This window comes from Pelodiscus sinensis, chromosome 21 (assembly GCF_049634645.1).
Source record: "Pelodiscus sinensis isolate JC-2024 chromosome 21, ASM4963464v1, whole genome shotgun sequence".
Classification (NCBI taxonomy): Eukaryota; Metazoa; Chordata; order Testudines; family Trionychidae; genus Pelodiscus; species Pelodiscus sinensis.
This window is the reverse complement of record NC_134731.1, coordinates 5,259,259-5,283,045: the sequence shown is the minus strand read 5'-3', so window position 1 is coordinate 5,283,045 and position 23,787 is coordinate 5,259,259. Positions and strand designations below refer to the sequence as shown.

General features: G+C 41.0%; 2 protein-coding genes across 5 annotated transcripts in view; one reads left to right on the top strand and one right to left on the bottom strand.

Moving 5' to 3' along the window:
• TRIM37 (tripartite motif containing 37) overlaps positions 1-13,019 on the top strand; it is a 61,389-nt gene extending 48,370 nt beyond the window's left edge. For 3 of the 4 annotated variants that reach the window (XM_075904677.1, XM_075904678.1, XM_025179267.2), the window contains 7 exons: positions 1,587-1,898; positions 4,865-4,996; positions 5,725-5,911; positions 7,961-8,079; positions 10,351-10,503; positions 11,659-11,743; positions 12,295-13,019. In XM_075904677.1, the coding sequence (XP_075760792.1) occupies positions 1,587-1,898; positions 4,865-4,996; positions 5,725-5,911; positions 7,961-8,079; positions 10,351-10,503; positions 11,659-11,743; positions 12,295-12,298 (992 nt within the window). In that variant the 3' untranslated portion in view covers positions 12,299-13,019. The remainder of the gene's footprint in view (positions 1-1,586; positions 1,899-4,864; positions 4,997-5,724; positions 5,912-7,960; positions 8,080-10,350; positions 10,504-11,658; positions 11,744-12,294) is intronic. The other variant, XM_075904680.1, reaches the window with a different exon arrangement.
• Positions 13,020-18,292: 5,273 nt separating this feature from the next.
• Positions 18,293-23,787, bottom strand: part of PPM1E (protein phosphatase, Mg2+/Mn2+ dependent 1E) — a 135,301-nt gene continuing 129,806 nt past the window's right edge. The window contains exons 4-7 of the mRNA XM_075904681.1: positions 22,822-23,010; positions 21,391-21,534; positions 20,931-21,024; positions 18,293-20,628 (exon numbers count right to left, since the gene is read on the bottom strand). Coding sequence (XP_075760796.1) covers positions 19,562-20,628; positions 20,931-21,024; positions 21,391-21,534; positions 22,822-23,010 — 1,494 coding nt within the window. The 3' untranslated portion in view covers positions 18,293-19,561. The remainder of the gene's footprint in view (positions 20,629-20,930; positions 21,025-21,390; positions 21,535-22,821; positions 23,011-23,787) is intronic.

The window sequence follows — 23,787 nt, the reverse complement described above, 5'->3', positions numbered from 1 at the left end:
AAAGTGTTTCTTCTTGGGCTAACAAGGTTTTCATAATGATGTAGAACTTGATCTAGCTTCCAAACTGCAAAGGGTACAAAGGCAATGTAGGGGCAAGTAAGTCCTATGCAGTACAGTCAGCTTTAAAAATAAAACAAACAACAAACCTGCAGATTGGCCAAAAGAAGCAGTTTGAAGTGGAGATGACCTGTAGGTAATACAATACTGTCAGGACTCCACAGGTGCTTTTCTAGACTCTGCTTTGACAAACTATAGAGACCAAATGAAGGTGTTGAACAGATGGAATGAACGTGCCTTATTGGCAATATGATACTGTGGTGGGTAGGGTCTCTGCTTCCTTGAGCCAGTAAACTGCATTTGGTGTGGTCTTTCTTTTTGCTGAGATCTCTCAAAACTTGATTTTGTTCCTGTAGCTTGTTCAATAACCATGGTGGAATAAGACTTTTATTTCCAGAGCTTGCTGCATTTTGCCTCATAGAGACCCAAGAGCCATTGGGGTTATAGCTATGAGTCAGTGAGATACACTTTCAGAATTTTGAGTAACAAATAGAAGATTTTCAAGTTGATCTAATTCTGGCTAATTAAAATAAAGGCAGCCAAGGACCTAAGGGAATTCCTTTATTTCGGATTCTTCCTCTGAAGTGACAGTTAAAGTGAAATGTTCATAAAATTATTCTTATAGCCAAGAAATGTACTTGCCATCAAACTGATGAGCAGGTGAACTCAAACCTGTCCAGAGATGTGAAAGGTTCTCTGTCACTATGATTGACACATGACTAAAGAAAAGAAAAGCACCTAGTACAAAAGAACCTGTCTCCTCTGTCCACTGCTGTCATTGAGGTGAAGAGAGCTGCTGAGAGCAGATGCCCTAAATTACTACAACCAAGGGGCTGGGAGTAGATTGTTAGATGAATTGGGCTCATTCTGCATTGGGCACTCATTTCTTTTTCACACAGAGTAACTACAAAAGGCACTGACACACGACTAGTCAGAAACCTCTTTGAGTGTGTCTGCACTATACAGATTGGTGATAGCAGTCTTGTATGGGGTGGGGAGGGTCCTGGTTCATTATTATTGCATGATGTCTTTTTATTTTCAGCGGGAACAGGAAAATACTGTGCTATTCCCAATTTTAGGCAGTCTTGATCAACATTAAAATTGTTCCTTAACACAGTCCTACTTTCCTATCTGCACTGGCAATAAAAAGCAACATGAATTTTTCCTTGCCCTCCAGGGAAACAGTGCTATCACTGAGTCTTTGCTCTTACCATGTAGGCAGCCTTGTGTGTCTTGCTATGTTAAAGGGATTGTCAGTTCAAATTTGGGACAAATTTGATAAAAACTAAGCATTTAAAAATCTGATATCAAAAGAAACATTCCAAGATTTTAATAAGATATTTATGGAAACAGTTTAACAAACATCTTGTAGCATTTGCAACCCAATCCTTGCAGCAGTTTGCTAGTGCATGGGAACTTGAATGTGAAACTGACTCATCTTCTACAAATCCTTCCAGTCTTAGTAATGAACGAGTTTTTAAAGAAAAAGAACATTTTTAACCTTCGTGTTTAACCTTTCTCTTGTAAAGCATCATCCTACTCTCTAAAAGACCGAGACCAGCGGAGGCACCAGGCAATGTGGCGTGTGCCACCTGACTTAAAGATGCTGAAGAGACTTAAAACTCAGATGGCTGAAGTTCGAAGCAAAATGTCCGATGTAAAAAATCAGCTGTCAGAAGTAAGAGGCAGCAACGCTGGCTCTTGTGAGGGGCAACCCAGCTTCCTCCCTAGTGACCAAGGGGCTTTGGCTGCCTGTGGAACAGAAAGCTGCAGCAAGTTACAAGAAATAGGAATGGAGTTGCTGACAAAATCATCAATTACAAGCTGTTACATAAAGAGTTGTAAGTGTGGGATGGGGGAGGGGAAGGCTTAAAGCTGTCACTTCTCTAGGTAGCAGTTGTGTAGACAGATACTGTATCTAGGTGCCTAGGAATAGAAATACTCAGCCTTTTTATAGCTTAAATTTTATAGCTGAGTTTGTTGATAGTAAACATCTTTTGAGAGAAGCAGAAACATGAAACTCGTATGTTTATTGCAGGAAATTAAATGGCTTCTCTAGAAACTGGTTCAAATGTTTTCAGCAAGCACATTGTAGTTACATCTTTGAAGCCTGCAGCAGATTATGTTTATCCAATTTCACGTTGACTTTATGGGGAGCATGAAGTTTAATCGTCTGTAAAGACAATTTTTGGTGGCAAAATGCAGATCATCTCTAACCTTTCTCAAGGTTATGGTGCATGTGATAAAACAAAGCTAAAGAATTCCAGGGTACAAGATACTAAAATGTGACTGACCTTGCAAAAATCCAAGCAATCTCATAGCGCTCCAGAAAGTGAGTGATTTCTTCTCATAGCATGACGAGAGTCTCTTTCTTCATGTTTGGGTCAGCATGAATCTCGCTATAGGCACTTGTGTGAGATCAGAGTCTTTTGAATAGCAGCATCACACACGTGTCCCCTGTGCCTCTTCATGCTCCCATACAAAGTCCTACAGGCCAGGGCAGCTGCAACACTCCCTCAGTTCCCTCTTACTGCCCAGGGTAGCAAGATGGAACCTAACAAGTGTCTGATCTGGTAGTTCTTGGCTCCAGTTAAGTTCTCAAAATTCTTCACAAATCTTCAGACTGCTTTGTATGTACTGATATAGGATCTCTGTGAACACTGTGGACCCATCAGGATTGAGTACTGACTGCCAGACACTTCTGTGGGTGTGTCTAAACTACACTCCTCTGTCGGCAGAAGGATATAAATTAGACCTATCGAAAGCACAAATGAAGCGGGGATTTAAATATCCCATGGTTCATTTGCATAATGGCATCTGCCACTTTTTTCAAAATGGGGCTTTTTGAAAAAAACAGCCGTTTAGACTGGGCATTTTCGACAGAAATGCCCCTTTTCGAAAATCCTGTACTCCTCAAAAAATGAGGAGTACAGGATCTTTTGAAATGGGGCATTTCTGTCGAAAATGCACCATCTAAACTGCTGTTTTTTTCCAAAAAGCCCCATTTTGAAAAAAAGCAGCGGCTGCCATTATGCAAATGAAGTGCAGGATATTTAAATCCCAGCTTCATTTGCACTTTCGATGTGTCTAATTTGCATCCCTCTGCCGACAGAGGGGTGTAGTTTAGACACCCCCATAATGCTCCCTTGTTGCACAAGGATTCTCAACATAGTGGATTTGAAACCTGTGGGCTCCAAGCTTGCCTATTCTGTGAAGGACTAATTCCTTTGAAAGATAGACATAGTAGGTGCCTCTTCTATTTAGGAGCATCACAAAAACTGAGTAGATGTTCTGTGTCTGTCTTTGACAAGAATGTGTAAGTCACATGGGATGGGATTGAAACGTCATCTCCTGGAGCAATCTATGAAGGCCTCTTCAGATCTGGAGGAGATGGCACAAAAGTCCGGATAGCAAACAAACAGACGTCGTCTAGCAGACAGACAGTTCCAAAGACTAGTGCAGAGAAGGTGGCACCAAGAAAAGACTTGACATCAGTACAAATGCCCTGGCACTGAATCAGATTTCACCAGTGTTGCAGAGGTTGGCACTCAGGAGACACTGATACCTCTGGTACTGAAGTCCAGCACCAAGAGGGGCCGCTCTAGAGTAGAGAAGACACTCCACATAGACCTCAGAGCTTTCAGTTAAGGCTAGACCATGAAAAGTTTCTGGAGACAAAGCCATGAACCCCTGCCCAGCTCTGAGGATTGAGGTGGTGGAGCAGCCTGTGGCACGGAGAGAGACTCCTCCAGCACCAACTCAAGGTTAGGGATCACACGTGTCAGCAATGATTCTGTAGCAGATGAGCCTCTGGATGAGCCAGGTCTGTAACCAATATCGAGGCACCTGCGGGTACCAATACAGACCTTGATTCTGAGAGCAAACCTTAAGTAAATCTGTAACGTAATTTGGGAGTTTCACTTAAATCAATTAACTGGACATTTTTCCTCCTGAAGATGTGTTTGGATTTTTCCAGAGCATTTGCTCTGTTACATTGATAAGACTAAGCCTTTCAGATGCTCTCTTCCTCTTCATGACTGTAGCTGGCTTGTCAAAAGGCTCTTTTAAGTGGATTCCACTCTGCAAGTCTACCTGTTATCAACGTCACTAGTGAACCTCTCACTTCAGTTGTCTGTGTCATCAGCCTGCCTCAGAAATGTGCTTGAACATGAAGTCTGGAAAGCAGTGATGTGGAGCAACCCTCTGGCTTTCATTAAAGACAATGCCCTTTACATGACAGCTCGGTCTGGTGCCAAGTTTGGGGGAGCAGTACTTCTTTTTACTAATGCAGCTGTTGCTTCTTGCTCCCACCATTGATGGGAAGTCCAGATTGCCAGTCCCTGCTCACATGGGCTTTAAATTGTGAGGGAACTGAGGAAGGGTTGTGGACTACTCTGCCTGCTCTTGTTTCTGGTGTGAGAGCGTAGGAGACTTGGGCTGCATGTCGTTGCTGTTGAAAAGACTCCTCAGACGTTGCTGTTGAAAAGACTCAGATCTCATATGTGTACAGGGGGTTCACACAGACAACCCCATCTCAAAGAATCAGAGTCACCGTTCCTGATCTAATCTCAGGAGCATTATTGGTTAATCAGGTGGTACGCTCCCACAACAGGAATAATACGTAATGAAAACCTTAAAGGGGCTTGAGAGCTTTGGAGAGAGGAGGACAATCTGGCAGCTCCCAAAATAAAGGGCAAGAGACCATCTAGCACCTTTGCATCAGTTAGTTCCACCTGAGGCCAGCATAAAGGTGGATGATGCAGAGATTTGTACGTTCACACATCTTTCAATTTAAATCCCTCTGCAGTCACAAATAAGAAGAGCAACTCACCCAAAGCTACTCGCTCTGGAGCAGCAGGAAGCTTGTCTCTTCGAAGAGCAATGGACTGCGGGGACAGTAATCTTTGCGCAAAGGGAGATGGTCAGACTTCCTCTGAAGGTAAATGTGGGATGGCTTTAAAAGTGCTTTGGACTGCATCAGGGGGAAAAGCTTTTTAAAAGCATATCCTTGCTCAGAGAAGTTCATGGCTTCGATGAAACTCTGTACATAAACCTGGTACTATTTTCCCCTAAACATGATTAACATTATTACACCAATACAGACCTTTGGGAACCTATTAGATTGTCTTATTGAGCCTTTGTGTCCAGCATCCATGCTTGATGTTCCTGAGACTTCCATTTTCCAACAGTAATGTGCCCATCTTTCTTAAATAGGTTCAAGACCCTAAGTTGGTGTTCGTAGTACAAGTGTGCTTGTATATCCCTAGCCCAAAATGTACAGCTTTCACCATTGCTCCCCCCGAGGTGCTGCACTAGTATAGAGAAACACCTCTGTGTTTTCTCTGTGTAGTCCAGCGACACCAACACATCTATCCCAATTCTAAAAACATTCTTATTTCTCTGTGTTAGCACACCTGTGGAATAGCTGATATGTGGGAAACTAATTTTCATAGTACGCACAAATCCAAAAGATTGATCTATACTGCAAAATCTTGTAAGTGCTTTTCTGAACCTGGGCTACCAGAAGTAGAAGCTGTAGGTGAGACACGATGTACGTTTCTGTAAAGTGCACATTAAGTGATCCTAATGACAAACTCTCTCAGATGGTGACTTGAAAATCTGAAATGTTTTGTAACTGCCAATTAGCTTCACCTTTTCTCTTCTTAGGCGGCATCGGAAACTCTAAGTCTGGCAATAGGCATGGCTCTCCCAGACCCCTGACTAACACTAATGCTCCTGAGGCATTGCCTAAGCCAGAGGAAAGAGAGTGTGAAGGCTCAGATTCTGATGCGGGCATTTCTGCTGTTAATGGCTTAACTACTGCGGAGAAGACAAGAAAAGCTGTCTCTCAGGGGTAAGTACTTTTCTCGCTAAATTATAAATGGAACATTTAAAACTGTTCAAATCAAGCCTTTTATGTATCAAAGAATGGAAATTACTTTGAAGTCATTCACATTTTTCTGCTGCTCTCTTTGGGCTTCCAGCTTTGGCCCATACATGAGTTGTATGTCCTCATTTTTCTATTTTAAAGCACTTTTGGCGGTCATAAAAGCTCAGGTTAATACTGAAACATCAGTGGTCATAGTCTGCCCAGATAGATTCACCCATTTGCAAGTCAGACTTCTGTCCGTTTTCCTAGTTTTTCCTACTTTAATATCCTGTCCAACTGGATTTTACATTATTTCCTTATATAGGATATTTCACAAGAGATGGATTCTTAATTTTTTCCCTCACTTCTCGCTTCCTCAGATCTCGCATTACCCTCTTATCAATAAACTAGGGAAATACAACCTAGATGGGGCTACTATAAGGTGGGTAACTGACTGGATAACCATTGTTAGAGAGTAGTTATTAACGGTTCACAATCCTGCTGGAAGGGCATAACAAGTGGGGCTCTGGAGCGGTCTGTTTTGGGACCGGTTCTGTTCAATATCTTAATCAGTGATTTAGATGATGGCATAGAGAGTACACTTATAAAGTTTGCAGATGATACTGAGCTGAGAGGGGGGGTTGCAAGTGCTTTGGCGGCTAGGGTCATAATTCAAAACGATCTGGACAAGCTAGAGAAATGGTCGGAGGTAAATAGGTTGAAGTTCAATAAAGACAAATGCAAAGTACTCCACTTAGGAAGGAACAATCAGTTTCACACATACAGAATGGGAAGCGACTATCTAGGAAGCAGTACTGCAGAAAGGGATCTCGGGGTCTTAGTGGACAACAAGCTAAATATGAGTCAGCTGTGTGACACTGTTGCAAAAAAAGCCAACATGATTCTGGATGCATTAACAGGAGTGTTATGAAAAAGACACGAGAGGCCATTCTTCTGCTCTACTCCGATTAGGCCTCAGTTGGAGTATTGTGTCCAGTTTTGGGCACCGCATTTCAAGAAAGATGTGGAGAAATTGGAGAAGGTCTGGAGAAGAGCAACAAGAATGATTAAAGATCTAGAGAACATGAGCTAGGAGAGAAGACAAAGAATTGGGTTTGTTAATTTGGAAAGAGAAGACTGAGAGGGGACATGATAGCGGTTTTCAAGTACCTAAAAGGGTGTTACAAGAAGGAGGGAGAAAAATTGTTCTCCTTGGCCTCTGAGGATAGGACAAGAAGCAATGAGCTTAAACTGCAGCAAAGGAGGTTCAAAGTTGGAAATTTTCAGATGCACACGAGAAGCTCTCCTGCAGCTATATTGCGTGCAGCACTAGGAGGAGAAGCTGCCCCATGGTTGGACTTACAGGAAACCCCGGCCTTACGATGGCTTGAGTTGCGACCCCTTACACTTACGACCATTTTTGTAAGTGCAGAAGGGGCTGAAACCCCGACTTACATCCTTGGCCCGCATTTACGATAGTGCCTGTCGTAAATGCGGGTTCGATTTACAACACCCCTAACTTGCAACACAATCGGTTCCTGGAGAAGCTTCGCAAGTTGGGGGCTGCCTGTACTGTTCTAGATCAGCGATGGGCAGCCTAGACTAGTGAGTGGGCCACATGCATGTCCCTCTCTCATCTCAGTGGGCTGCAAGATTGTCATAGCCAAAACAGTCTCGCTGGACAGGGTAGTTTTGTTAACTGCATTTGGGTATGTAGAACAGGTAAGAAGTATCATTTGAACTGTAGCAGCACTCTGGGATGCACATATCTCACAGTTAATATTGCATGAAATCAGCATGCAGTTTGCTTCACATGCCCTTGCTTTATGTGCGTGTCACTTTAATAATATCAGTAGGAAAAAAACTAGGCAGATAGAAACGAGCAGTCTCTGGCCACCCTGTGCATGGGCAACAGTAAATAAAATGTTTCATGGACCACACATAGAACACTGATGGGCTGTATATGGCCCACAGGTCACCCACCACTGCTCTAGGTACCAATGCTGTTTTTTCCCCCTCCTGCTCCATTTTAAGGTCAAATTCTAAAGGATGTCGTACAGAAGGATCACAACTAACTGATCTAGAGAACAGCTCAGAAACTGGGGAACTACAGGCTATTCTCTCTGAAGGCACCTCAGCAGGACAAGAGGAAGGTAAAGGCAAGATTAAAGAAAATAAATCCTCAAATACTGTAGTGACACTTGAAAATAGGGTTAGTTATCAAGGCCCAGATTTCTTGGTCAAGGTCCAGATACCAGAGAAAATAATGTAAGTCAATAAAAAAGATTTCTGGTTCTGTTCAAAATCATCTAACAGTCTGGGTTTGGCCCGCAGTTTGCCTGCTGATTTACCCCTGCTTTAAAACAAGAGTTTTTCTATAAACTGTGTACAAAAATCTGTCTACTTGGAGGGTTGCACTTGTGTTGCAATATTTGATAGCAACATTATGAATCCCAAATAAAAGGATAACTGCTCGTGTATGACAGAGGCATGATGGAATTCAGAGAGCACAGAGAAACTTTCAAGGACCTGTTGCTTAAAGTTTATATTTCTAGTTTATTTTTTTTATTTCTGGTTTCCTGTTTTCATCTTAAGACTTAACTTTAGAGATGAGGTTTGAAAAATTAGAAATTTAAAAGATGAGATTTCACACATGTTCCTACAAAAATCCAGTGAAACCTCAGTAGATATAGGGTTTATTGCCAGGGTAAGTCTGGTAGTAATTGGGACCATGTCTGCACTGGACACCTCTGAAGTCTAGTTTAAATTGGGTTTTGTGATATGCAAGGTCGACTACTTCCTTGGAAAGTCAGGAGAAATGTTGCAGCCTTGTTTCCATCCTGGAGAAAATACTGTTGACTTTCTTATTGATATTCTATGCAGAAGTGTTTTTCATATCTTGCTAAAACTCTGCTGCCTTCCACCCCTGCACTAATTTGAATTTCAATGACTGATGAATTGTAGCTCAAAGCCTATATTAAGGTGCCAGCATCCATCTCTATCTGCAGTGTGCAATATTGTGTAGGTGTTGGCATTTACAGAAGGTCTCTCAGTGACATAAGACTGAATTTCTTCTCTTAGTCACTGCAGCGTGATCATGATGTGTTCCTGCAGCTCTCTTCGTAGAGGAGGAAGCAATAATAGGAAAATGCTTTTTTTAACATCAAATATTTCATTGTTAAAACCCCAGGAAACAAATATTACAATTTATTTCCTTTCAGAGAGGGAAATATTGCAGTAGCAAAGCACCCCTCCCCCCCTTTTTTTTTTCAGGGAGCTCTGATTAGCTGAGTATTTTGAGAACTCACTCTTTCTTTGGGAGCATGTTTCACACACACAAGCAAACCTAGTTTCTCCATCTGACTTCATCTCAAGTCAGCATGTGGTGCTTGTGCATTTATACTGTTGTAATTCCAGAATGGTTTGAGAGAAAAGGAATGGCTGAAGGATTCATGTTTCCATTTTTCTTTCTTAGCTCTGCTCAAAGATGACAGTGCCTAGAATTTCACAATATAGCATCAAAGCTTTATCATGCCATTTTAATACCCCTGTCAGACCTTGGGTAAGGCGGTTGGAAGAGCACCTGGAATTGCTGTTTTCTCAGAACCATGTGCATTAAATGTTGTGATAAGATCTTTTGATAAAGGGATTTGGGCAGGGGGTGAACTTATATCAAGAGTTGTGGAATTCTTACTACCTCATTTATTTTGACCTGATTTATGGTCAACGAGTGGGAACATCTTTGCTTTGAGGGGCTGCACTGCAAAACCATTGACAGCTACTCAGTCGATCAGCTGATAATTAACCAGGCCAGATGCTATAATATCTGTGTGAATGCCTCCTGTTTGGGTGAAAGAGGCAGCTTCATTTGAGAGTAGAGTGGGATATATTTTTTAGGAAAATCATGTTGAGAGAGACCTGTGAATAAGAAAGTTAGCCTGATGGAAATATGCTGCTGCGTGGAGGAGTTGGCCTGTAAATCTGCTTAAAAGGCCATGATATGTCTTAAGACTATTAAAAAGATATTCTGACATTGGTTCATTTACATGGTAATCTGTTGGAGAATTGGTAAGAGTGGATGGCTGCTAGCTGAGGAAAAGCAGCTGAAACAGGAAGGAGAGGCAGATATAGAAGCTTACACTTACATTATTTAGCTGAATTTTTATAAGATTGTGCCTTTGAATTAAGTCTCCATTGACTGAAAACAGAATGAGAACTTAATTAAAACACTTCCCCTAATATGTTCTGCTCTTGGTCCCACGGGACTTTGGTTAAATACGTTTAGCTCTGAATGTACACACTGCTCAGTTTCTCTTGTTCTCCTGACACCCCCGAGAAGTTGACATTGGGAAGAAAGAAAGGAAGCTGAGAACTTTGTGGATACAGGAATCTTATTGCTGTAAGTGGTTCTTTGCTCTCTGCAGGTGGGCTGTGTCAGAAGCACGTCCTTCACCTCCTGCCGGGCATGAGCAGTGAAAGTGACATTGAATGCGATACAGAAAATGAAGAGCAGGAGGATGCCATATCCACCTCAGATGTGTTTAATCATGCCTTCGATGTCCAGCCCTCAAGTGAAGGTAGAACACTGTTACGTTGAGCAATCAGAGGGCACCTTTCCAAATGCTTCTCCAACAGGGGTCTTAGCTCTTGTGAAGGAAGGACATTATTTGGGGCCAAGTTACTGCCAAACTTGTTCAAATGTTAGTGCCAAGTGAAGGCATCCAAATATTATCAGTCGTTGTTTGAAATCTCATTTTAAAGAGCTAAAGAAAGAGGGAGTGACATTTTCCTAACACTGAGACCTCAGACAGGACTAAGCTCTGAGCTGCCCCAGTAGTAGTAGAAGTCGCCTTGCTTGCATTATTTCAAAGTGAGCTTGATTAAGCACCAAAGGATAGACTAAATGACCTAACAGGTTTCTTTCATCTCTAATTTGACCCCGTCTAAGGTTGAAAGCCACAGCACAAATGTGAGATCATGGGTATGGTGTAGCATGCAGAGAGCATCTGCTGAGGACTGCAGGTCCTATGGTCACTGCAGAGCTGTAGTACCAGAGGGAGTTGGAAGAGGCATGGATGGAGCCTGTGGCTTCAGATTCACCATCCCTGTTGCTACTTTGGAGAGTATAGTAGCAGCCAGCATGTAGGCTGTAGGAAGGACACTCCATGTAAAATCTGACTTGCTTGGACAGGATTTGTCTCCAGTTATGTAAATTCTCCATTTTCATGTAGAAAGTAATAGTAAATAAGCTAGTGGTAAACAAAGTGTCCCCTAGTAATGAGTTTGTATCTTAATTGACGGTAAATTGCCTTTGAATACTTCAGCTCAGTTTTGTGAAAATGTACAAAATTTCTTCAAGGGTACTTGTAAAACAGTTTCATGATTGCTAAATGTAAATACGTTTGGGTAATGATTTGGAATAAATGCCAACGATGAGATCAATATCTTATTTTGAATTAGTAGTTTACTGCAGAACATTGAATGTTATAATGCTAAGTCATAGCACAATTGAAACCACCACCAATTTTTACTCAACCATCATAGTTTTAAAATTGTGGAGCAGACTAATTCAGAGCAAAGGTTTCAACTTTGTATCTCTCTCTCCACATGTTAAGAATGGAATCTTAAACTCTCAAAGAACTGCTGATTAAAAATCTCTAATGAGATTAGATCTATAAATTTAACAGGTTTGGGGGCTTTGTCTTTAAGGGTACTGTATCATTGTTTTTCAGTTCTAGAGCTGTGTTCAGTATTTTCTGAAGGTGATCATATAGGCCCTGAAGACCTCAACTTCGGTAACGGAGAGGAAAACACAAGGTAATTGCTAAATTAAGAGCATTGACTTAATAGCAGTTAATTTGACCCAAGTCTTACTGTAATCTGGTTTAATATTTCTTGACTCAGCAAAAAATTATCTGTATTTGATCTCTGTGCTGACACCCTCACCTGAAATACTCAAATATGATGCAATTTGCTCCCTGTAGTGCTCATTTACATGAAGGATATGAAGATGGAAGGGTGTTATGTAACAACTAATATAATAAAACTTGTAAATACGTCCCACTTTCCTATCGCTGCTGAAAGTAGATGAGATCCTGCTCCATTTCCTTAATTTACTTAAATTGTCAAGACCTGGTAACTAATTTACTTTGTCCTTAATGCAATTGCTAGAGGTTATATAGCATCAAGGCAGGACTGACTGCACCCTCTCCATCTCCTTTTCTGGTTGTTAATTTAGTATTTATGTACTTATATTGGGAATTGTTAGATTTAAGCACCTGAAATCCCTACTAAGCCACTTAATTTATAATAGTAGTAGCACTATTAACTTTTAATGACTGAGATTGCATCTGTCTCTCTTGGACTAGGTAGAGCCAGGTTTGTTGACTGCAGAAGACTTTGAAGAGTTGGATTAACACTAGCCTGCTTGTGTCCCTGAGAAGAGGCACACTTCATAATGCTGATTTAGTCCATCTATTTTTCTGGTAGGATGTGCACGCACTCCATTGTGCTGAATATAAAATATTATGTGGCTCTTCCATGGCTTTCAAAAACCTGTCAATAGGGCAAGTTGCCCTATGAAGAACCTTAGCAAGACTGTATTCTTCATGGCTTTGGCAGGTTCAAATGCAGATTCTGAACAAAAGTGCTAGGTCCTTGTTCTCATTTGTCTCATTATACGATTGATATAGCAGAGAAGGTGGAAGAATATCTTTCCCTTTTTATGAATAATGGTATGAAAGTGATGTTTTGTATAGCAATAAGCTATTTAGTTAGGGTAAGTGGCCTGCACAAGAGTTAGTTTGTATTTTCCTTCAGTCTCTAATTTGGACCAACTGAGAAGATTGGTTGTTGCCAAACTTTTTACCACTGTGCATTGCATTTGAGCAGCTAAAATGTTGTGTGAAGCTACAATGAAAGCTGAGTAACTGGCAGGTGAAAGCATGAATAAGTGTATAAATGTTGTCTCATCTGACTCTACTTGCTGAAACATTCATTTTGTATGTGATCTTCCCCAGTGTTTGAGTGCATACAAATCATAATTTAGTTTAAAACTGTTTGCACTTTTTGTTAATAAAATGAACATTTGAAATACCGTGTGAGATTATTTTGTAGGGGCAGATATAATTGCAGATGCCAGTGCAAGAGAAATATGCCTGTGTTAAGTTCGTGTTCAGGCGTGGTTGGTTTTTTTAAACCTACATCCTCCTGGTGCTGAACCAATATGTCCAGGCCATGCTATGCTCCAGATAAAATGCCATGTGATTTTCACAACCAACAGTCCTTAGACACGCCATGAATCAAATACCCACCCTCCATTCCTTAAATTCCACTTTTCAGGCTGTGCTGTAATCATTTTCTTGAGCTTTACTTTAGTGTATTATCAGTTGTGTATCCGTGTTCTAGGCTGGCTTAAATACAATACACAGATAATAGACTGTATGATATGGAGAGAAGCATTCTGTTGAATGTTAGCCTTAGTTCAGAGGTGGGCAATAATTTGATAAATGGTCAAGGGCTGCATTTTTATATGGAGGAGACACGGGTTGTGGGATGGAGGCTGGGCACAGAAGGGAACTTGGGCTAGGGAATGAAGGTGCAGGAGAGTATTCTGCCTCATGGGAGGGATGTAGGAGCAGGTGCAGGGTTTGGTGGCCTGGAACAGAGATTTGGGGTGCAGGAGGAGATGGGGTCCCAGGGACAGGCTGTGGCTAGAAGGTGATTACCTAGGTGGCTCCTGGCCAGCAGCCCAGTGGGACCCTCAGGCAGGCTCTCTGCCTGCCAGCAGCCCCATACCACTCAAATTAGCTGACTGCTTCATGTGGCTCTCTGCTGCCATGTGCTAAGAGTGAAAGGGTGAGGGAGGAGGCTTCTGGCCAATAGGAGCTAAGAGACTGTGCTGGGGATAGAGGCAGTACATAAAGCCTCCTCCCTTCCACTCCATCCCCACCCTGCGTGGTACAGGAAGCCACAAGAAGCAGCCAGCCACTCTGAGGGGTGTGCAACTACTCCATGCCTGAGGATCATGGCAGGGCAAGCCACGGCCAGATTAAAAAACTTAGATCCAGCCCATGGGCCATATCTTGTCTGTCCCTGCCTTAGCGTAAGTGCTTTTAAATTCATGTTACGGTGTATTTGATTTATCTCTTTCACTGGTTTTGCTGTAAATTGCTTCCCATCCTAGCGTGCTCCAAGCGGATTAAGGCACGTGAGAGTGGAGGTGATAAAGTGTCTCAGGTAGGTCTTCAGTTATTCCAGTATTTCAGAAGCCCATAAACTTTGTTCTCTGTGTTCTACTAATGTCAGTTTTCTCCTAGTTTAACAGCTATTGTGTTGCTGCTTTTATGGATCCAAACCATTGGATCTGTATTCCTGTGCTTATGTGTCAAAGAGCTGAAGCCCTTGTGAACATCTCCCAAGTCCTGAACCCCTTTTCCTGCTTGATAATTTAGAAATGAGAAGCAGCCGATTATTATAAAATATAGCATTTAGGGCAACCTTTCGACTAGATTCTAGAAGATCTTTGAGAAAGGAGTCCTGGGGAGCAAAGTGTATAGTATTCTGAAATTAATTCAATAGCATAGAGTGTGAGGGACTGCTGGTGTGTATTAGTTGAAGTGTGATGACAGCTTAGGAAAGAAATCCTCCAACAGCTAATGTACCAATCTCAGCAACTGCTGCCAGGTCTGGAGGCCATTACAGAAGCACCCCACTGTCCCTCAACAGCCAAAGTTCTGAGAATTTTTTATACTGCTGCTTCAAGGACTAAGTAACACTAACAGCAATGTTTAAAAATGCAAGCTTGAAGTAGACAACTGTTATGCTTCTATTAATGGGCTATTGCTGAAAATGGCACAAACAGTTAAAACTAACACTCATTCCAGTCTTCATTATGACAGAGAAGGGAACATCCAATTGTAGCTCCCCATGACATGTAAGAAGATACCACTTGGAGCTACAACCTGCTCCTAATTTTGCTTAAATTGTAGCACACTGGTCATGTGACTCTGCTAGCTTGTCTGTATGGCACTCAGATGCGTTAGTGGTAGGTAAAGTAGTTTAGGATTCAAATTGATGGCCTCGATTTAGGGTTAAACAGTAAAATCCTACTAGATTACTGTACAGAAGCATCTTAGCACAAGTGAGTTTGCTATTGAATTTGCCTTTAAATAAATAAACCATTGAAAAATGTTTTAAATTGTTTTATTAATATATTGATGAAATTTCAACATAGTCCTTATCTGTAAACACAAATAAAATATGGATGACTATTACATAGATTACAACTGACCTCATGAGCTGTAGAACAAGGTTGAAATGGAAATATCCCAACACTGTAGCATAAAAATGGTTTAACTTACTCACTTCATAAAGAACATTAGAACACAAGTATCATTTAACAGAAGCACCCAGTGTAGGAGCTGACAACACACTTGGGCTATGTCTACACTCGCAGCTTCTTACGCAAGGGTTCTTGTGCAAGAAAAAGTCCACACTGCCATGTGTGCGCTGTGCTTTTGCACAAGAGCTCCCATGGCAGTGTGGACGCTCTCTTGTGCAAGAAAGCCCCGACGGCCATTTTAGCCATAGGGCTTTCTTGCGCAAGAAATCCCTGCCGAGCGTCCACACTGCCCTCTTGCGCAAGAGCTCCTGTGCAAGAGGGGTTACGCTAGTTAAAAAAGAGTGTAGCTCTTGCACAAGAAGCCCTCTCTTATGACGCTATACTGTAAATTTCCTTGCACAAGAGCGGGCGGGCAGTGTAGACACTCTGCGTATTCTTGCGCAAGAAGCCGCAAGTGTAGACATAGCCTTGGAGTTCTAAAACCAAGTTACTACTTTGAGAAGGCAGGATAAATCTCTGCCCATCTTCCGTATTCCTGTTTACCTTCAAATTAGGAGAAACTGAAAGAAATGCCTCAAAGAAAGATGCAAGTAAAACAAGAAAAATGCAATCATCGTGTAAATACTTGGATGCAATCATTGTAGGGGAATTTTCTCTGATTTAAGTTTTAATGCTGGCAGCTACAGTGCTTTAAGCCTGATTAACAATGACTGGAAAAGGACATGAACATTTATGTTAGAGGTTGTATTTATGTTTCACTATTTATTGCATGCTGGAAAGGTAGAACATTTTATTTGCTGTTGCAGAGTTATGATCCAAAGAAAGATTGTCCTAAATTATAGGCATGAACAAAGCTGTAGTATCCCCTTTAATGGCTTTTTCTTTGTGACTAGTGTTGAATGAGTGAATACACGGTGCTAAAACCACCACTAATTTAGATCAATCTTTCTCAGTGCTACAGCAGGACACCGCTAGAGTAGGAATTACTAGGTGGCAAGGTAGAATAGTTTAGTGAATTTGAACTACAGCAGTCATATCTGTAAACACTGAATTTCTTGTGTCTCATGTTTCTCTGTCCATAACACAATGCATTTTTCACTGACAGTGTTCCAAAAATGGAGCAGTTTCTCACAAAATACCACTATAAATGTGGTATAAGTTAAAATCTGCTTTGACATTGTCCTTAAATGTTGTACTGCAAACTAAACTAAATAGTGAATTTATTTTAACTTGCAAAGGACAATAGATGGCACTTTTAGGTAAATAAAAGTTATTTACATGTTTCCACCCACCTTTAGTGCAAATTGAAATGGGTTAACAGCTCCCTGGTCTGGTGCTATACTGCTCTCTGCAACAGCAGACATTCCTCAGAGTTGCACATTTAAAAAGTGTACACTGGAAACTATTAGAGGAGGGATTACATGAATCCCTTTAAAACTCACAGTGAATAGCATACCAGTGAGTTCTGAACAGCCTCAGACAAAAAGCCTGAAGTCCATTTCTCAAAACCAACACAATTATTTTTTATATTCACTACCTACCTTTTGTTTCCTGCAAAGGATGTTTAATAGGTAAACTGAAACTGATGAGATTGTGTTAACTTGAAAAAGGGATACTTCAGCTCTTTATTGGAAAGGTTATACAAATGTCACCACTAAGATACACAATAAAATTACAAAACACACATCACAGACAATCTTAGAATTAACAGTTAATAAATACATTATATAGATACTTTTATATTTCTTTCTCTTTTTACATTATCACCAGATAGACGATCAAAGTACAAGATACGGAACATTTAAATACTATTAATTAGAGGGGAACTTATTGCTTACGTTAGCAAGCAGCAAATAAGGGCACAGGATTTTGAACTGAAGAGAACTACTTCCTATTCACTAGTGGCATTAAGAGAAAACATTGCATTTCACAAAGCACTGCTTTTTTGTCTAGTGTGTAGAATCAAGAGCAGCATATATCAGACCAATAACCACTACTTTTATATGTATTATAGCATTTTAAAAGACTTACCTTACAAATGGTTCCTATCTACTCTAAATGTATATAGTGAAGAAATGAACACTTGCTATATTTATACAATATTTGCACCGGACCACACAGGAACTATGATGGCAATTTCCCTCCTAAATGGTCTGAGAAGCAGAAATGATCATTTATGAACACACACCTAAAGAACTACACCCTTGACAAGAGAGCATACACTCAGTCCAGTACTTTTCAGCCAGTTGTGCACACTGGGAAGTTCTATCATCCATCATTTTTATCGTGACATATTTAGTGAGACAAGAAATTGCACTTACATCACCTTCCTGTAAAAGTACAACTATCAAACAGAAGAGACTTTCAATACATTTTCTATATTAATGTGAAAAGTTTAAATAATTAAAAGGCAACAGCAAGATGCCCAAAATTGCATACTTTACTATTTAGTGGTTTTAAAAAAATTTCCTTAGTAAATCTGATTAAAAACATACATCACATCTGAAGAGAATGTTAACATCTAAGGCTTTATAAGATGACAGATGTAAGATCCAGAAGTTCCTTAATTATATTTATAGCTTAAAGAAACTGCAAAATAATTAAAGGAATCTAAACCACATTTCAGCTCCTGTTTGCTTACAGCTTTTCATTATTTTATCAATGATTTTCAAAAGACTGACAAAGAGCAAACTGAGATGAGTAAAGTTCAAGTCTTATGCTTTCAAATAATTTAGGAGACTCTCTAGACTGCTTAACATGTAAATATTTTAACAAGTTCTAGTTAACTGTAAGGCTGATTTTTAAAGTGATGCTGCTAAAATTAAATGTCATTGGAGAAATGCATTTTATATTCATACCAGTGCTAAATGACTATTCTCATACTTAGTTATTGTAGCAAATAACAGTGGCAGGATACCTAATATTTTGTGTGACACACTCAACTGGAACAGTTTTGGATTACTTTTGTGTTCTAATTAACTGTTCCTTTAAGAGTAAAACATCACTTCAAGGACAGGTTAGGGTTTTTTTTTTTTTTTTTTTTTTTTTTTTTTAATAATGCTTTGCTCACTGGGATAAAAAAAACAAATGAGCAACCCACATTTTTCATCTTTCTAAATTCACTGGAGCAGAGCCCTGGATTGTCAGTGCGTTTTATGATCTCAGCTAAACAAAGCAACCACCCTCATTCATCTACATCCACAGCATTTCCAGTCACTCAGGGTTACAACAGCAGTCTCATCCATTCTCTGAATCTATTGGCAGTAGCAAGAATTCGGTAGCAGAGTCACACTCATTCCAGCATTTTATCATCCCTAAAAACTTCCACTTTAAAGTATGCCCTTGTAGTCTAGAAACTAACCTGGTCAAACTGGTGGTTATTCTTAGCAAGTAGTTCTATGGTTTGATCAGGTTTGTGACAGCATATTGTACCTGGACATCATCTCAACAGACTCTGTTTCTTTCAACACCTGAGATGAAGGTGTGATGATAGGAGGTTGGCTCATAGCTATTAACCATAGTCTTGTTAGATTAAAGCCAGTTGACAACAGCCTCCTATCTGACAAATAATAAAAATACCACTAGAAGCACCAAAAAGTTGTGAAATCCCCATATACTGCATCTCTAGCCAGAGGGAATAATTTTTAAAAAAATACACTTTCATATTCCACATTTTATGTTATAGGAAATAATAGCTAAATTAATTCTATGAATCCTAATCTGAGTCCTATCACAGAGTTGATTTTACAGAATGAGTCTCTCCATTCATAAATTACCTGTTAATACCCTGTATGGCTTTTAGTCTTTTACCTGCAAAGTGGATGATTTTCCTAGAGATTTCTCTCAATATTAGTCTGAATAAACAAAGGAAAGTAAGAAAAAAAAACTCCACCTGGACTTCTATGGAATCTATCCCCCCACCCTTTACAAAATTTAGCAATCTAAAACAGGATAGTTTTCTGAAAATATTGCTCCATAGACATACGACAGGCAGGTTCAGCTTTTTATTTTAAGCTGCATTTTAACTGTTTCTAACTGTGTCTATTCTCCTGAGCCAACTAACCAGCTTGTCTAGTGAGTGAGAGTATAGCGACTTACATGAATGTGTTTGTGTGGATGTACTTAGAGTGGCACCACAACCAGTTTTATTGTGACAATTTTTTTTAACTTCTTGTACTATTTACATCTGAGCTGAGTTTGATGGGGAACCATAATAGTTCTGAAATGCTTACCTTTTGATTTTTTGATGCCATTTCTAAACTAGTCTGAAGGGGGGCGTACAAGGAGGATGGTTATATTTTGCATCGCTGATAGAGGTGTGGATCTGGTGCACAATTACTCTGTCTTAGATTCAAGAGCATATTCTCACCATGACCTCTAAAACTATTCATCCTCCACCACAGAGAACTTCTTACCGACATCCTAGTTTTACTGCCACTTCGGACAGGTAAGGATGGACCTAATCCTTCCATAGGGGAAGGTTTGTGAGCAAAGAGATGTGTGTGAAACTTTGGTTTGAGCCTGGCTCCACGTAGCCTCTTAGCATTATAGAAGTAGATGTTAGAGAAAGCAGAGGCTCTTTTCCCCAAAGATCTGAACTGTTTCTCTTCCAATCCAGAAAAGAGAGGAGATAAACCATCCATTCTGTAAATGTGCTGCCCTGTGGAACTCAGAGAAGCAGAATATCCCCTTGGAGCTGTCTGTCCAGACACTGAAGATGCAGTGCTTTTTAGAGATTCATTCTTTGCTGTTAAGCCATTAACCAAGCTCACTCCCTTTGGTAGGCCAGGACTAAACACTTGAATTGGTATCAAATGTTTGACATTTTGAGATTGGCTTGCTTCTGTTTTCCTCAGGTCTAAATAGCCTTGGTTTTCAAACAGGTTAATGTTGGACCCTATGCTTAAGCTAGTTCTATCAGTGAAGGAATCCACTCGCCCATCATACCCTAGATCTGCAGGTGCTGAGCACTGATGTTGAGGCCACGGCCGTTTGCAGTCTCCATGGTTTTCTTTATCTTCCCCGTTATCATCTTGTCCTCCTTGAAAAGAGTTCTCCATCCACTCTGATTCCTCACTCACATTGACTGCTGTATTCATGTCCCTGAGAAATACCACAATGACTGTGATGTTGTCACTCGAGCCAGCATCTCGTGCCGATGCCACTAATTTGTGCGCCACCATGCTGCTATCCCCATTATTCTCCTTCAGGTGGTCAGCCACCACCTTCACTGCCTCATCAGGATTTACTGTGTCGTAGAAGCCATCGCAGGCTAAAATGAGGTAGTCTTCAGACCCATCCAGTACGGTGGAGGCGGAGTCTGCATCTCCACAGATATATGGCTTGTGCTCCGCATCCCCTGGAGAAATTGAAAGCAAAGATATTTTAAAGCTCAGATTTTTGACAGGCATGCTGAGTGACAGGTGCCCTGCTGGAAGCCTTTTATTCATTGTCTCAGACCTGGAACCAATTACTCTTTCCCAAAATTAGGGGAGTTGCTTGGAATAACAGGCTAGACCAGCATCTGTTTTTGAGAAAAATTGACACAGTTATTCCTGGTTCCATTTATCTATTGTATTAACAGTGTGCTCAACAGAAACCCATTGATAGTTAAATCAGGGAAGAGAAATGGGTGCAAGAATTTTAAAGTATATTTCCTACCAATAGCTCTGGAGACGGACAAACTCCCATTCACTCTCCAGGCCCCAAACCAGACCACGCAGCCTCCAAGGGCCTCGATGCGCTTCTTCTCGTCCTAAACCGCAAGGCAACGTAAGAGCTGATCAGGTCTCTTGTCATTAGGCTCTGGGTACTTTCATCAGTGCATTGGTGTTTTCACATGAGCCCACACTGCACAGATTGCTGCTTCACTTTCTGGAGTTCTATCCTGCTCCCCTCCCCAGGTCAGAACAAGAGGCTGACAAGTCAATAGTCTTATCCAAAGCAACTGGAGTATCTGGACAGGTGCTCTCTCTGCTATTCCAAAGGAGAGAGACAAGCCAGTGATCAATAGTACAAAAGCTCTTTTGCGTTAAGACAACAGTCACAAATATTGGAAGTCAGAAAATAAATATGAAAAATGGAAAGCTATCCGCCTTCAGCTGAACCAGGCCATTCTCACCTCTCTGTCCGGTTTATGGGGTTTCATTAGTTCCACGGCTTGGCCCCGTCTCACAAGCATAACCTGGGAGTCGCCAAGCCAAGCCACATGCAGCATATTTCCTCGGATGAACGTTACCACACCAGTGGTGCCACATCGCAGACTCTGGAAAACATACCACCCACATGTTTTAAAGAGCAAGTGAAGGTGAACTGAGCAGTGAAATGCCTGGGACCAGCTTTTACCACTTCACTCAAAGCAGAACATGACATTCAAACAAGCAGGTTGTTCTAATGTTGGGGAAAAGAGGCTGTATTTGCCCTACATTTTCTACCATTCCTTTTTCTCCCTCAAAGCCAATGTCTTTGAGTTTACTGACTTCAAGCTTAAGAATTCAAAAGGTGTCTGTACATGCACATGACTCCCAAAGTTAGTGGGTATCGTGTGTGCACCAAGACTGCAGCATCATGCCTTACGTACATACCTACATGCTAACAAATCCTTTGCTGCTGCTTGTCCCAGGTTAAAGCTTGTGTGTGCAAAGCTACGAATACTTCTGCTTAACTGGTTACAATGACTAATTCTACTAAAACTACTTCAGCTGGATGCAGAAATTTAGTCTTTCCAATTTGTTCAGAGCCAGCAGGTTTTAGACAGTGACTCCGTGAATTTTGCATGGTGCTATCGATATGCTCGCTGCAGTTCTAGATGCCCGAGGTGACTAATAAGTAAGGTTCAATCCAATGTACATTTTTATAAGCATTAGTTGTTTCCTTTCACATCATGTTAAGTCAGTAACATCCACTAATAAAGCAACATGAAGACAAAGATTCCAATTTGACTCCTGAGAGAGAGTGCTGGGCACAGGATAATGCACATCCCTTGCACACCCAGGGGCCTTTTGTTCCCTACTTTAACTCCAACTTCATGAGAGGCAGGACAAATGCACATTACTCCTCTCCAAATCCAACACTGTCATTTCCCAGTCCTCCAGTGAGGGCTCACTGATTCATAGTAATCCCAGGCCGCCTGGTGATTTATCACCCTGAAGACTGGTTCAAAGACAGTGGTAGGTTTCCTGCTTTCCAGGTTCATTACAAAGGTGCCATGCATGAGCTCTAATGAACACGAGCCAGGGAGGCTCAATGTCAAGCACTGGCTGCAGAAAAAGCGAAGTTCCTGCTTAGCATGGGCAGGCATTATACTTGCACCACCTGCATAGCTCAACACACCAGGTCAGAGGAAGCAAGAGATGTGGTTGTACAGGAACGAAAGGGACAGATGATTATCAAGTCCTATCTGGAACAGGGTTGTTGAATTTGGGTATGGAGGGCGTTTGCTTTCCACCTTTCCCCAGCTTGAAAGTTACTTTATTTTCTTTAATTTTTAAATAAAAGCTATATCTTCAGAGTCCAAAATTCTCCCTTTCTTTCTAAAATTCTTCTAACTCACCTCTCTGGCTGCTTTCTGTACAAAGCGTTCATCTGTCACCCGGAATGCCCTACACAGCGCCTCCGCTGGATCCTGCTGAAACATTTCTTGGTGTACCATGTTCACATGGAGATGGATTGAGGCATAGATGGCAGCATCCACCCCTCCATGCCCATCAAATACTGCAAAATAAGCTTGCTCCTCTTGATCCTGCCAAGAGACAAACATGAATAAAAAACTGATGAAGACAAGCAGTGCACAACTGGTTAACTGGACTAAGATTTAATTTGCGATTACTGGCATTTCCCCTCCCCCCATGCTTTTACATTAGTGGTATAATGCAATTAGAGAGGCAGAACTTGGCTATACAAATTCTATATTTATCATAATGTGGTGGGACTATGCATACACAGTTAGATTATATAGCTGACAATTTCCACTAGCTTAGAATGGACAGATACTACACCTCCTGCATAGCTCTGCTAATGCACCTCGCATCTGTTTGGTGATACCTTCAGTTAGTCAATGCCTACACTTTTCCTGAATAAAATCTGTCATTCACATAAAAGTGTAGCAAGGCTTTGTGAGCAGATCAGCCAGGCAGCAGGAGACCACCATGTGCTGCAAGCAAAATGCATAAATCCACAGCTGAATTCAGGTTTTTAGAGGTAAAATACTAAGACCTTAAACAAGGAAACCAGTTTTTATTCAATCCGCATCAGTTCAGGTGTCTAATTCATATGTTCAGTCTCATCAGGTAATTAAGTGTGATCAAAATAGGCAGAATCCCTCATCTTTAACTGAGGCTTCTTGCCTTGTCCAAACTGCTCACAGACCAAATGGTCCAGTAGCAAGAGACACCAGTTTCTGCACCCAGTACATACACAACACACACCAACCACTCAACCTTCGCAGCCATCTAAAGTACTACAGTATTTATACATTGTAATTTTTAAATGATGGGCTCCAAGACAAATGAGTGAATAA